This window comes from Sminthopsis crassicaudata, chromosome 4 (genome assembly GCF_048593235.1).
Source record: "Sminthopsis crassicaudata isolate SCR6 chromosome 4, ASM4859323v1, whole genome shotgun sequence".
Lineage (NCBI taxonomy): Eukaryota > Metazoa > Chordata > Mammalia > Dasyuromorphia > Dasyuridae > Sminthopsis > Sminthopsis crassicaudata.
In genome coordinates this window covers 338591088-338604090 of record NC_133620.1, presented here as the reverse complement: position 1 = coordinate 338604090, position 13003 = coordinate 338591088, and the positions used below count along the sequence as shown (strand labels likewise).

The 13003-nt window shown below is 36.0% G+C and overlaps 2 protein-coding genes across 2 annotated transcripts in view; one reads left to right on the top strand and one right to left on the bottom strand.

Annotated features, from left to right (window-relative positions):
* Positions 1 to 1354, bottom strand: part of CCDC47 (coiled-coil domain containing 47) — a 36564-nt gene extending 35210 nt beyond the window's left edge. Inside the window, exon 1 of the mRNA XM_074260843.1 lies at positions 1035 to 1354. The gene's annotated coding sequence lies outside the window, so the exon portion shown is untranslated. The remainder of the gene's footprint in view (positions 1 to 1034) is intronic.
* A 485-nt stretch (positions 1355 to 1839) lies between these two features.
* Positions 1840 to 13003, top strand: part of DDX42 (DEAD-box helicase 42) — a 36675-nt gene continuing 25511 nt past the window's right edge. Inside the window, exons 1-2 of the mRNA XM_074264752.1 lie at positions 1840 to 1974; positions 11614 to 11850. Coding sequence (XP_074120853.1) covers positions 11630 to 11850 — 221 coding nt within the window. The 5' untranslated portion in view covers positions 1840 to 1974; positions 11614 to 11629. The remainder of the gene's footprint in view (positions 1975 to 11613; positions 11851 to 13003) is intronic.

Below are 13003 nucleotides of genomic sequence, written 5' to 3'. Positions count from 1 at the left end.
GACACACTTCAGCAGCAAAGTTCTCTCAGAATTCTTTGCGTTAAAATTAGCCTTGATATTTGAACCTTGGGCTGTGTGGGTATTTAATCCTCACACCTGTCACCTCAACTCTCAAGAAATAACCACTACATCCCCGACAAGCAAACCACACAACAGACTGTCTGGGAGGCAAAAGAGGATAAAAGACAAGAGAAAGAAGTAGGTCAAGTGCATCAATAAGTCTGGATTATTTCCCTAAGCTCGAGCAGCCTCTTCTCCAGGATATAAGTATTTACAAGCAATGAGCAGAGGAAGAAAACAGCACAAGCTTTCAAATCCCATGCTCTGACTCAGAAACCTAAAGCTCAATGTGACCTTGGAAGATTCTCTAGGAATCTCCTCCAAGTACTAGAGAAACTAATTTATCTTTTGTAGGTACGTTCTGGTGGTCCCTTACCCTCCCTGGGTCTGTTTCCTCGTATGTACAACAATGGCTTTGATCCCAATAGGATCATAAATCTAGACCTAGAAGAGTCTCTCAGAAGCCTCCAGCCCAACATCCTCTTCTTACAGATGAGGAAACTGGGGGCCAGATGGGTGAAGAAGCTAACCCAAGGTCACACAGGTAGTCTTAAGAGATGGGATTTGAACGCAGGTGTGCACTCCCGTCAGTCAGTAGCCTCTTCGCGGGTCCCTTCCACTTCTCAATCTATGGACTCTGGTAAGTACTTTTCCAACCTCTTATGACCCACCGTGGAGACTTGAGTGCACTTTGTCTTTACTTTGTCCTCACGGGGCTTTGGAGAGTACTGGCTCCACATCCCCCTCTACGGAATACGGGGCGAGTAGACCGCTGAGATCTCGGGGAAAGAGCCGGGACCCGGGGGGACGTCTGTGCCGAGATCAGGGGCCCCAAGATCAGATGGAGAAGAGGGAAGAAAAGGTGTGGGGAAGCCAAGACCACCAACCTAGGCCCCGAGGCTTCCCACCCACATTCCTCGGCCAGGTCCATACGCACCAACCGTCAGGCACTGCCCGCGCTCTCCCTTCCCTACCTGCACTGAAAGCTAAAGAACAGGTGCGGCCGCCGTCGTCACCACGACCTCGTCCCGGTGACCTCTCCCGTCGTCTATACAGGAACTGCCGCGGGAACAGCCGTTCCTTTCCCCAGACCCCCCTAAGAGGTAGTGCGCGGAGGTAGGGCCCGGCACTCCGTCACTGCCTGCCGGTCGAGTCTCGCTCGCACGCACGCACGCACGCAGCCACGACGGCGCTCTCCTTTTACGTACGCGCGTAATTGTGCGCCTGCGCGCATGCAGCGTGAGGCTGTGGGGTTATAGCCCGGGCTCCGGGAAGGAGGGGCGAAGGTTAAAAATGTTCTTTTCCCCCTCCCCTCCGGCTGGTAAAGGATAGCGGTACCTACTTCAAGTTTAAAGAGACCACGTGGCCGTGCGCACGCGCGAGCGGGCAGGGAATGGGACATTCGGCCATACACATACATATTAATATGGGTGGATGTTTTTCTTTTTATTTTCTGACTGGACTAGGAGGAACTTGGTCCTTTCTCCAGACCTGGATATATCTTTCCGTATATACGGAAAATCCTTGACCAAGACTGCCTCTCACTCCTCTCAGACCCCACCCCTTTCCCATGCTTGCAGACGGGAAAAATAAAGGCCAGGAGCACACTAGAGCAGCTTCAGTCCCCACCGGGACAAGGAGCAGCGAGGTAGAAGAGCAAACACGCAAACACTTCAGCTTTTCTCCCCTTCCTCGCAGGGCTAGCGAGGGCCTTAGGCTCCGCCCCTATCCCAGCGTCCCCTTCATTGCGCATGTCACATTACGTACTGCCCTCCCCCTCCCCCTCCCAGCAACCGGCTGAGCGGCTGCTGTGACTGAAGGCGGAGAACGACGGGCACCCATCGGGAAGGGGGAACGGAGACCGAGCGCACGTAATCCGGAGCGGCGGGACTCGTTTGTGGCTGCGGCGACTCGGTGAGCCTCTCCGGGCTAGGTCGGGGATGGCGGTTCAGGGTACTGGGCCGAGAGCTCGTAGGGCATCGGGAGACCGCCGTGTGGCCTAGTGTAGGCCCGGGGACCTCGGCTTCCCTTAACAAAGAGTCGAGCCAAGTTTTCTCAAACGAGGCAAAGGCTGAGAGAATCCCGAGGGCCCCGGTGTCTTGGTGGCCTGGGGGCGCGGGCCGAGCCCGGGAGTCGGGGGGAGGGGGCGGGCCGAGCCAGGGTCCCGCCCCTGGAGCTCGCCCCGCGATCGCGACTTATGCGTCGTCCGGGTTGGCGGCTCTTGGGATGTGGGACGACCCTCTAATCCAGCCTCGAGGGTAGGGAAGGGATTGGAGTGGGCTTGGTGTCTGCTGGAGGGCGGCGGACTCCCTGGCAGCTCCCAGTCCTGCGCAGTGTCGGGAAGCAGCCCGCCCCTGAGTCTCAGGTGAGAAATCGGGGTTCGATGGAGCCCGGACTCTTTTCGCTACCACTGTTGGAGGCGTTCGTGAAAGTAGATATTTATTTTGATCCCCATTTAAAAAAGAAAAAAAAACTTATAAAAATTTCTGCTGGATTGTAACCGACACCACTCAGTTGTTGACGACCGGTAATTTGTAGGAAAATTGCGTTACTACACAGATGTAGAGAGACGTATATAATATTGCCAGTTGACCCCGAGGATATAATAAATTGTGGGAGGAGTAAGCCTCTTTATAACTGAATTTTACTGCATACTGAATGTATTCATTCTTTTTCTTGTTTACACTGGAGGTGTCCAACACGAACTTGGCCCAAACCAGCTTTAAGTATAATTGACAAATATTTAGTGAAATAAATACAATAAAGCCTACTCAGTGTTAATATGTAATTTTCTAAGTCCAATATACGACCTGCAAGGAGCCTTGTTTACAGATTAATGACCCCCCATTTCTACTCGAGTTTTGATATAATGAAGAGAAAAATGAAATAGGTTTGGATTAAAAACAATTTATACTAGTGAAGTTTCTTGTCATCTAATGGGACCTAAGTGGTGCAGTGGGTAGAGTCCAGTCCAACCTGGACTTTTAGACCTAACTTCAGATCTGTTCTCAAACATCTACTTGGTGTATGATTCTGGGCAAGTTTTTGCCTCAGTTTTCTCATCTATCAAATATCTAACTTTCAGGATTACTGTGAGGAAAAAATTGAGCTAAAAATTTATACAAAGGTGCTTTGAAACCTTAAAGTTTTGTGTAGATGCAATAAAAATGGGTTTTGATTTCAGAGATATTCTTTTGCTAAGCACTGAAGAAAGACTAAGTTGAATGCAAAATGTTTATGACAGTGTTAAAAAGATTGGGTGATAATTATGAAAATAACTTAGCAAGTAAAGTAGCATGGGTATGTGTCACATTTCAACCACTATTCATAATTTGTTGACTAAAGACAATAGTTCAAACATTTACATAAATATATAAATTGGTTTATTAGACATTTAAGTGTATAAAATTCTGTGCTATTCTGAAGGAAGTACAAAGATAAATGAGAGGTAAACCCGACCCCAAAGCATTTTTTCAGTGTATAATGTGTTTTCCTCTATGTTCCAACACGCATTTTTAAATTTAGATTATCCTAATCTCATTATTTATACTCACACACACCATGCCTAAATTTGCCTCCCCTCCTTTGCTCTTAAAATATAATCTGTATGCAGTCCTCTCCATACTTCCATCCTTTTTGCATTTCAAAGCATTTCTCTGCCCATCTCACGTCTTCTATGAAGACTTCTTTTATTATCTCAACTCAGACTAATTAATACTTTCTTATTTCTGTGAAGTTTATGTTATTTTTCTTGCTTTGTCCTCTGATTATTTCTTATGCTTTATGTCTAATCTGCAACTAAGCTCTTCTAGCTCTTCTAGTTTATCCTTGTCTACTTCAGAAATGGGCGCAAAGAAGAAGATATTGTTAACTAAAAGGTAGTGTGCTCAAACCCAAAGTAGCTTACTCTTTAGCAGGGGAAAGCAATTTATTTATATTTGTTTTATTAGAGTAAATTTTTTAAAAAGTAAACTACATTCTTCTTTGGGTTAAAGTTATTAAATTTCAACAAATGCATCCAAATTGCATTCACAGTTTTAAAACAAATTCAGTCAACATTTTTGTGATATACATCTAGAAAGAAGACATAAGATATTTCTCTGGAATTCACAATGCCTTTTCACAATAAAGTAAACAGAATCTTGATTATGAATTTCTGATTATGCTTTGTGGGAGGTAGGTGCTTGTATTTTGGTGGTGTATGAGGCCATTTGAATTCCATTTTCATAATGAAGCTAAGGGGTTATTTTTACCTCTCTAACCTCATCTGTCTGGGAAGGCTTTCAGGAGGCGGAAGTAAGATTTCTAGATCTATTTGATGTGAGATGACAAGCTAGGTAAGGAAAATATTCCTGTCATTTGATACAACCTGGACAAAGACTTAGAGGTAGGAGAATATAAGAGAATGCTGAATAGGAGGAAGGAACTTGGAGCAATTCTATAAACAGTAGAAAGTTTTGGTTATCCTTGACAGCTGCCCAGTTGCCTTCTATTCATATACTTTTCCCTCACTAACCAACCAATGTGTGCTTAGAGAAAGCAACTTAATTTTAATGTTAGCCTAAAGAAAATATTCTTAAGAAGGTAAATCTGATTTTTAAGCCAGTAACTCTTTTCAGAATTGGGTAGCAAAATTATTTTTAGACTACTCATTGTTTATTAACTGTACCAAATATATCTCTAGTAATGTAAATGCTTAAGAGTTGGCTATAAAATGCAAAAAGATGTATAAACCTGTCATAATAGTGTAGACAAACAGAAAGGCTTAGAAAGTTACATGTTGAGAGAAAGAGAGAGAGTGTATATGTGTGTAAAACATGTATATGTGTATGTATTTTTAAAATAGTAAGCTATGCACAGATCCACAGCTTCATGTACAGTTTTTTTTTTTTTTTTTTTTTTTTTTTTGGTATAGCAGATGTCTATTTGCTATTCATTAAATTCAGAATAAAAACAAATTTTAAAACGTAGCAGAGGAAGTTGTAGTAGGAAAAAAGTATTATTGGTGCATTTCTTTTATCCAGATAAGGTTCAAGTAAAATTTAATAAGATTTGGAAAAGCAGTATAATAAATGGTCTTTGAATATGGGGATAATCTTCAGGTGTGGCATCAGGAAATGGATAAGCAAAGTAATGATTTGGTTAACCTGTCAATAGCAGGAGAAGGAATATTAGCTAATGAATGCTATTAAATAAACCAACTTATTAAGGGCATATTAGTTTTAGACTACTTTTTGTCTTTAGTTTTTTTGGGAATGGATTGAAGGAGATTCTCCTTTTGCAGATTAACATGGTATAAAGCAGCAGTTAACATGTTCAGTGCCACATTGACAGCCAATGCAGGAATTAAAATTTGAAAACAAAAAGACTATTTAAAACTGCTTGCTGTTCTGTTTAAGTTTCTGGGAGGCCTGTGCTGTCCAACCCACTCATAATTTGCTACTGGTATTGTCTAGAATTTTAAAAATAAATAGCAATATTTTATTGCATTATATTTTCTGGGCTTTGTTATTACATTCACTTCTAATAAAAGCATGAGTTTATTTATTTTGGCTATCATTATTATATGTCTGTATATGTTTAACCCTTCCTTTGAATACCTGTTGACTTTCTTGACTCTTTAACTCCTCCTATTGAGAGATATAGAGCAAAAGGGACACCAGGTTAAACTTGTAGGCTGGTTATTTTTTTCTTCCTGTTATCCTCTCTTTTAAATAGCTTTGTAGGTCATTAAAAAAAATACATCACAATTAATATTTTCTTTAGCCTTCAATTTTTTCATCAGTGCCTATTATAACACTGACACATGAAACAATAGTGTGCTTTTTGGGATTCCTAAAGCAAGCATAAAATGAAACCAGAGTAAATATATAAGTACTGTTTTTTTCCTGCCCTGAATTGTTATTCAGCAATCATTTTTTAAGGTCTTACTATATATGAGACACTGTGCCTAGATGCTGGATTAGAAAGACTAAAACTGTCAATCTTTGCCTTCTGGGAACTTTACATTCTCCTAATTGCTATCTGTGACTTTGGGAAGTCTTTTCCTATCGCTAACTCTATGATCTTGGAGTCATTTCCTTTGGGTCTCAGTTTTCTTATTTGTAATATGAAGGGTTGGAGGAGAGGATCTTAAAAGACCTTTCTAGCTCCAAAATTCTATAATTTTGAGTAGGTTTTATTTCAGTTCCTGTTTGGGTTGTGATTGATTACAAAGCAAGTCTTGGTGATCAAGCTTGTTAGTCTTTTTAAATATAACTGAATCCAGGGCTAGTGCTTTTTCTACTGTTACCTACCTAGTCTTGGGTAATTGTTAATGATGTAATGAGTCCTGTCAGTGGGCTTCCTATAATTCATTTTGTCTTGGTAGACTATGCAAGAATTTGTTCTCCTAGTCTAGGAGGTGTCACTTCCATGCTATAAATAAGAACTTCAATGAGAGCAAATAAATATTACTTGATTAACAATGGTCATGATTATGTTTTCTCCCTTTGCCTCTCTTTGAAAAAGCCCTACTTTATCTTTTTTGTAATATTATTATATCATAGTCTGAAATTTTTCATGACATTTAAACTGTAAAATAAAGATAATTTCAAGTTGAATGAAACTAGTATGAATTCTTTTTAAGTATCAGCATTTGTTCAAATTTTTTTTTAAACCCAGGCTATACATGGCCCAGAAAATCAGTATTGTAAGACAGAAAACATACAGTAGATTTAGAACTAAATTTTAGTTTAAAGTGATCCATATATATATATATATATATATATATATATATATATATATATTTTTTTTTTTTTAATACAATTGTAGAGTTTGTATGAGTTGGAGACAAATCCTCTCTTTAAAGGGTCAAATCAAAAGCAAAGTTAAGATTTTAGCACTTTGTTGATATTATTCTTACCGTGTTTACTGTAAACTTTACATATACTTATTTTCATACTCCTATCCTGCTAGAATGTAAGTACTTTCTGGGATTACCTAAAGATTATTTCTTGTGACTATCAGTGGTCACTTAAAATTTTCTCAGGTGAAAAGGGGTGGCAAGTGAAAAAAGTTTAAGAAGCCCTGCATTAGAATATTGAAAATAAATGTTAGAACTCCTATTTATATTTTTATTTTAAAGAAAAAGAAATTAAGCCTTATCCATTTAATGTATAGATTTTCATTGGTGCCCTCTCAATACAGTCACATCATGAACAATATATCAGGAATCTTGAGGTAAGGCTGGGTGTTAATAAAATGGAAGAGATTGAGAGTGGTAACTATTCATTTTACTGTCAATGTGTTACAAAATATAGCTGGGTATTCCCAATGAAAGTGAGAGCATATTGTTATCAAATTTAGCCAGTATCATAGGTATGAAGTTGGGAAAGACCTTTAAATAGGTTATTTTACCCAATTATATTCAATAAATAGACACCAAAAAATTGGAGAATAACTCAATCTTAAAGGATTGATGAATCAAAGGATAAATCATGGAAATAAAAAGGGAAATGACCAATGATGGGGGAGAGGAGGGTGGAAAAACTTCACTGTTGGTAGAGATATGGACTAATCTAGCCATTCTGGAAAGCAATTTGGAAATATCACCAAAAGGCCATTAAACTGTTGATATCCTTTGAACCAGCTATATTGCTACTAGGGGATATACTCCAAGGAGATCAAACAAAGAGGATTTGTATGTACAAAAATATTTATGGTGACTTTTTTTTTTTTTTTTTTTTTTTTTTTTTTTTTTTTTTTTGGTGATGATGACAAAGAATTGGAAACTGAGAGGATACCCATCATTTGGGGAATGGCTGATTAAATTATAGCATATGATTATGATGAAATACTATATTGTACTATAAGAAATGATGAATGAGCTTAGTTATTATGGTTCTGCCTTGCTTAGTCATATTTGGGTAAGCCTATGAGTTATTTCATATAACAAATGTCAAATTTTTGTGACCTGTGGGGAAAACTAAGATGAGAAAGTTGGTTTTAGAAAAGCCTGGGAAGACCTATATGAATTAATGCAAAGTGGTGTGAGTAGAACCAGGAAAACAATCTGCATAGTAACAGCAATGTTATAAAAATAATAAACTTAAAAGATTTAATAACTGATCAGCACTGCATTTCCAAAGTACTCATGATAAGAAAGCTATCTGCCTCCAGATAGGGAAATGATGAATTGAAAGTGGAGATTGTAGCGTATTTTTTTCTTTTTCTTGCCTTTTTTGGGGGCTGTTTCACTGTTGTGAAAATTTTTTGTTTTTCATTACTATTTCATATTACTAAACATGTAAATAAATGTTTCCTTAATATGTTGCATATTTGTAATAGTTTTGGGGTTTTTTGCCTTTTTATCAAGTAGGGGAGAGGTAAAAAAGGAAGGAGAGAATTTGGAACTGGAAAAAAATTAAAAAGTCTCTATACTTAAAAAAAGAACCCAGATAATTTCATTAAAGATAATGACAGAGAGACAAAATATCAAATTTGAGGGAGTACAACCAAAGCAGTCTCTAGGAGAAAATTTATTGCTTTAAACATTTTGATTAACAAAAGAAATAGCAAATTAATGAATAGGTAATATACATACAAAAAAGCTACAAAACCAAAAAAATTTTAAAACCTCAGCTGAACAGTAACAAAATAGAAATGTTGAAAAGCAAAGAGCAATAAAGTTGAAACTAAACAAACAATTGAATTAATAATAAAGTTAGGAGCTATTTTAAAAAATACAATGAAATACACCATTAGGTGATTTAACTAAAAAGGTAGGGAGGGCCAAAATACATAGATTAACAGAACAAAAAAATAACATTTTTACAACACAATCTTGGGGGAGAAAATTGGACAAGTCATATATGAACTCCCAAAGGGAAAAAAAAAACCCAGGACTAGATGGATATAAAATAATTTTATTTAAGAAGTCAAAGAATAACACTAGTATACAAACTGAAGAAAAAATAGGAAAAGGTGTCCTTCCAAATTCCTTCTATAATACAAATATTAACTTGATAATCTATCCAAAGGAAAGTAAAAGCAGATCAAAGAAAATTATAGGCCATTAATGTAAAATTATTAAATAACATTTAGTGAAGAAATTATAGGAACAAACACATAACAGATTATGTACTATAATCAAGCTGGATTTAGACTTAATATTTATACCAGTATTAAGAAGACTATTATCATAATATGCCAAATTAATAAGACAACAAATGTCGGATGATTATAAATGTCGATGCACAAAAGGCTTTGAAATAATATACTACCCCATTTCTGTTATTAAAAAAGTATGAAAATTGGGGCAGCAAGGTGGTGCAGTAGGTAGAACTCAGTCAGGAAACCCTAAGTTGTAATACAGCCTAATAGACTAGTTGTGTAAACCCTAGGCACACAAAGCAAAACAAAAACCCATGAATTTTTTTTGAAAATATGAAAATAAATGTTTCCTTAATATGTTGCATCTATCTAAAATCAAGAGATGGTATAGGTAACTGACAAGTAATGGCAGAAAGGTTCACTGCACTTTTACTACTTGATATAGTGCTAAAAATGCTAGCTAGCTATAGCAGTAAAACAAAAAAAAAAAAGAATTTGATAGAGATGGATATAGGAAAAGAAGAAACAAAAATTATTGCTTTTTGCATATGATAGGTTGGTTTATGTAGACCAAAAATCAAACAACTAGCAAAGTTACAGGGCATAAAGTTGACCCAAACATTTCTCTGTTTTACCAACAAAATCTAATAGAAAAAGATAAAGTGTTTAAAATTAAATATGTAATATATGAAATACTTGGGAACCTTTTTTCTGCCAAAGACCATTTAGATATTTATAACATCATTAACAGGCCATTCAGAATTATCATCTTAATAGATCTCAAGCAGTGGGAGATTGTTGTGCCTAACTTTTAGCTCACCACTGCCTTCAGTTGCCTTGGCAGGGCCATTCTACATGATTTCACGGGCCTCATACAGTTGTTCCCGAACCCTGGATTACACACAATATAATCTCAGAGTACTTTGCTTTCGTTAAATATGAATTCATATGTTAAAAATGAAAGTTGGGTTTTTTTTATTGGTTTGCCATAATAATAATAGTTAGCCATTAATATAGTGTTGTAAGGTTTACAAATATCTCATTTTATCCTTGTTATTCTAAGAGATATGTGCAGTTATTATCTCCATTTTACAGGTGAGTAAACTGAGGCATTCAGAAGTTAAATAGTTAAGTATCTGAGGGCAAATTTGAATTTAGGTCTTCTGACTTCTGGTCCAAGGTTTAAAGTATTTAAACATTTATTTCATTTATTTTCATTTTGATTTCATCCATTTAAAATTTATTTTATTAAGTATTTTATAATGTATGTAATATATCTGATAGATGCTTATAAATTTTTACTGAATAAGTTATGCAGTTCAAAAAATTTAGAGAACATTATTCACAACATCTAATTTAATGTATAGCACATAGTAGCCATTCAAATATTTATTGACTCGATATCTTCCTTTTGATGAAAGCATGAATGAAAAAGCACTATGTGAGTTCTTTACCATGTACCAAGCAAGCACTGAACTAAGGGCTGAAGATACAAAAATTACTTTCAGGGATCTCTCTCCCTCCCTAATCTTCCCTTCCTCCTTCCCTTTCCCCCTCCTTCCCTTCCCCCCTCCCTTGCAGTGGACCCAGGTATAATGCTAACCTATTTTAAAGGAACATTTTATATAAGTATTCTCTAGCTTTTGTAGGATTCAAATATGTATTAAATAACTAAATTAAGCATAATATCATTGTAAAAGTAGAGAGGTTAAGAAGGATAGATAATATCTCCTTAAGAAGTTCCATACATAAATGATAGGAAATATTATACTATGGGACAGAGAGGCATTTGAATTGAAGGGAAAAGCTGTATAGTTTCTACTATCTGAGTTACAAGCTATTTTCAGTTTCCCTAGATATGAAAAGTATTTGATATTAAAGATAATATCCAAAAGACAGGAAACAAAAGAAATAGTTCACTTAAAAAACCAACAAAGTAGGAATACTTAAACTGTAACTTTCACTAATGTTAATAAATTGCATTTTTAAAAATTATGCTTTTTAGCCTGTTTTTTTTTTTCAGCCTCTATTTCATGAGAGGAAAATGTTAAAGGATACATTTGAACTGAACAGAAAATGTTTCTTTGTTTTTTTAAAGAAGGCAAAAGAAGACAAAAATACACACAAATTTCAAAGTAAAGGTTAACCAAAATACTTGCCTCATTTAAAAGTTGTAAAGTAAACTATAAGCAATCCTTTATACATTTTCATTTGGGGGGATGATCTTACTATATATACAGTTGCTCAAAGTGAAATTCCATTGAGATATGGGAGAGTGTTCTACTTTATTTTTAGGAAAATGATTGAGGCTGGCATAACAAATCTGAAGAAGTCTATAATTATTGAGAGATGTAATATTTTCAAGAATTAAAAAGTAGGCATTATCTCGGTAAAGGTGGGGAAGTTTATTGTGAGTTTGTAAGTTTTTATAAGAAGCTTAATATGTCATAATCCTGACAGGTAAATCATCAACATCATGAATTGGAACAAAGGTGGCCCGGGCACCAAGAGGGGATTTGGGTTTGGTGGTTTTGCCATTGCTGCTGGAAAAAAAGAAGAACCGAAGCTCCCTCAACAGTCCCATAGTGCCTTTGGGGCAACTAGCTCTTCAGCAGGGTTTGGGAAGTCAGCTCCACCACAGCTCCCTTCTTTCTATAAAATTGGATCTAAGCGAGCAAATTTTGATGAAGAAAATGCGTAAGTTTCTTTGTAGTAAGTTGTCTTGCATAAATTGTATGTGCCTCTGCGTTTTTTTTCTCAGCTTCATCAGTAAAATAGAAGCAGAGAAACTTTTCTTTACCAAAGGAAATTTTGGTCTTTTAAAAAGTTATGTTGCCTTGCCAAAAAAAGAAATTTTAGGCCTTTCCCCCCATTTTTCATGAGGAATTATAAATTCTTACAACTATTATTTGTTGTTATTATTTGTTTTCCATTCTTTACTAGCATGATACATATTGATAGTATGGAAATTATATTACAAACAAACCATTGCCACTACTGGTACAAATGAATATAATTTGCCTCCACATCTAACTCTTCTTTTTAGAAGCCAAACTCATAGTTTAAGAAGAAGTGAAGAGAAAATTCTTGCCCACAGGGCGTATGACTAATGATTTTTCTGTGCCTAGAATTCTATTTTCCATAGATCAATAATACATATTATTTTATACTGGAGAAATGAAGTATTCTCATGCAACAATGATTCCCAATTTTGGTATTATAATACTAATTGTCTTAAAAGGTATTGTTCTCAAATTCTTTGTCAAAATGTATTTTAGTTCGCTTCAATTTTTAAAAAAAGTATCTCAACATTGTTAAAAAGCTACTGTCTTACAAAATTAGTGATAGTCCTTTGTGACTCCAAAAAGATAATAATCCTTTACAGTTTTTTCTGTGTTACAATATGTTTTGTTGTGTAGGCAGGAAATAATAATATTTTGGCAAAAATAACCCAACAGCATATCATAAATTATATGAATATTTTTGTTATAGAATACATAACAATTATGATTTTCTAAATTTTAATTAATGAATTTAACATTAAATGTTTATTTGCTAATATTTTTTAAAAGCTCTATATTCTGAAACCACTTAAATTTAGTTCTTAAGTTCTAAAACAGTGTTGTACAAGGTTTGTAGAAAATTTTTTGAGATGATATTTTTTGGGAGAAAAGACATTCTTGGTATTTTATACCTAAAGCATATTCAAATAGTGTAGTGAATGGATTGGACATAATGTTATTGGAGTCTTTCTGCAGAGTCTCTTTAAGGCTACCTATGGGAGTAAATTCCTTCATTTATAAAAATACCATCCTGAATTTATTAATGTTTACCAAAAAAAAAAATGACT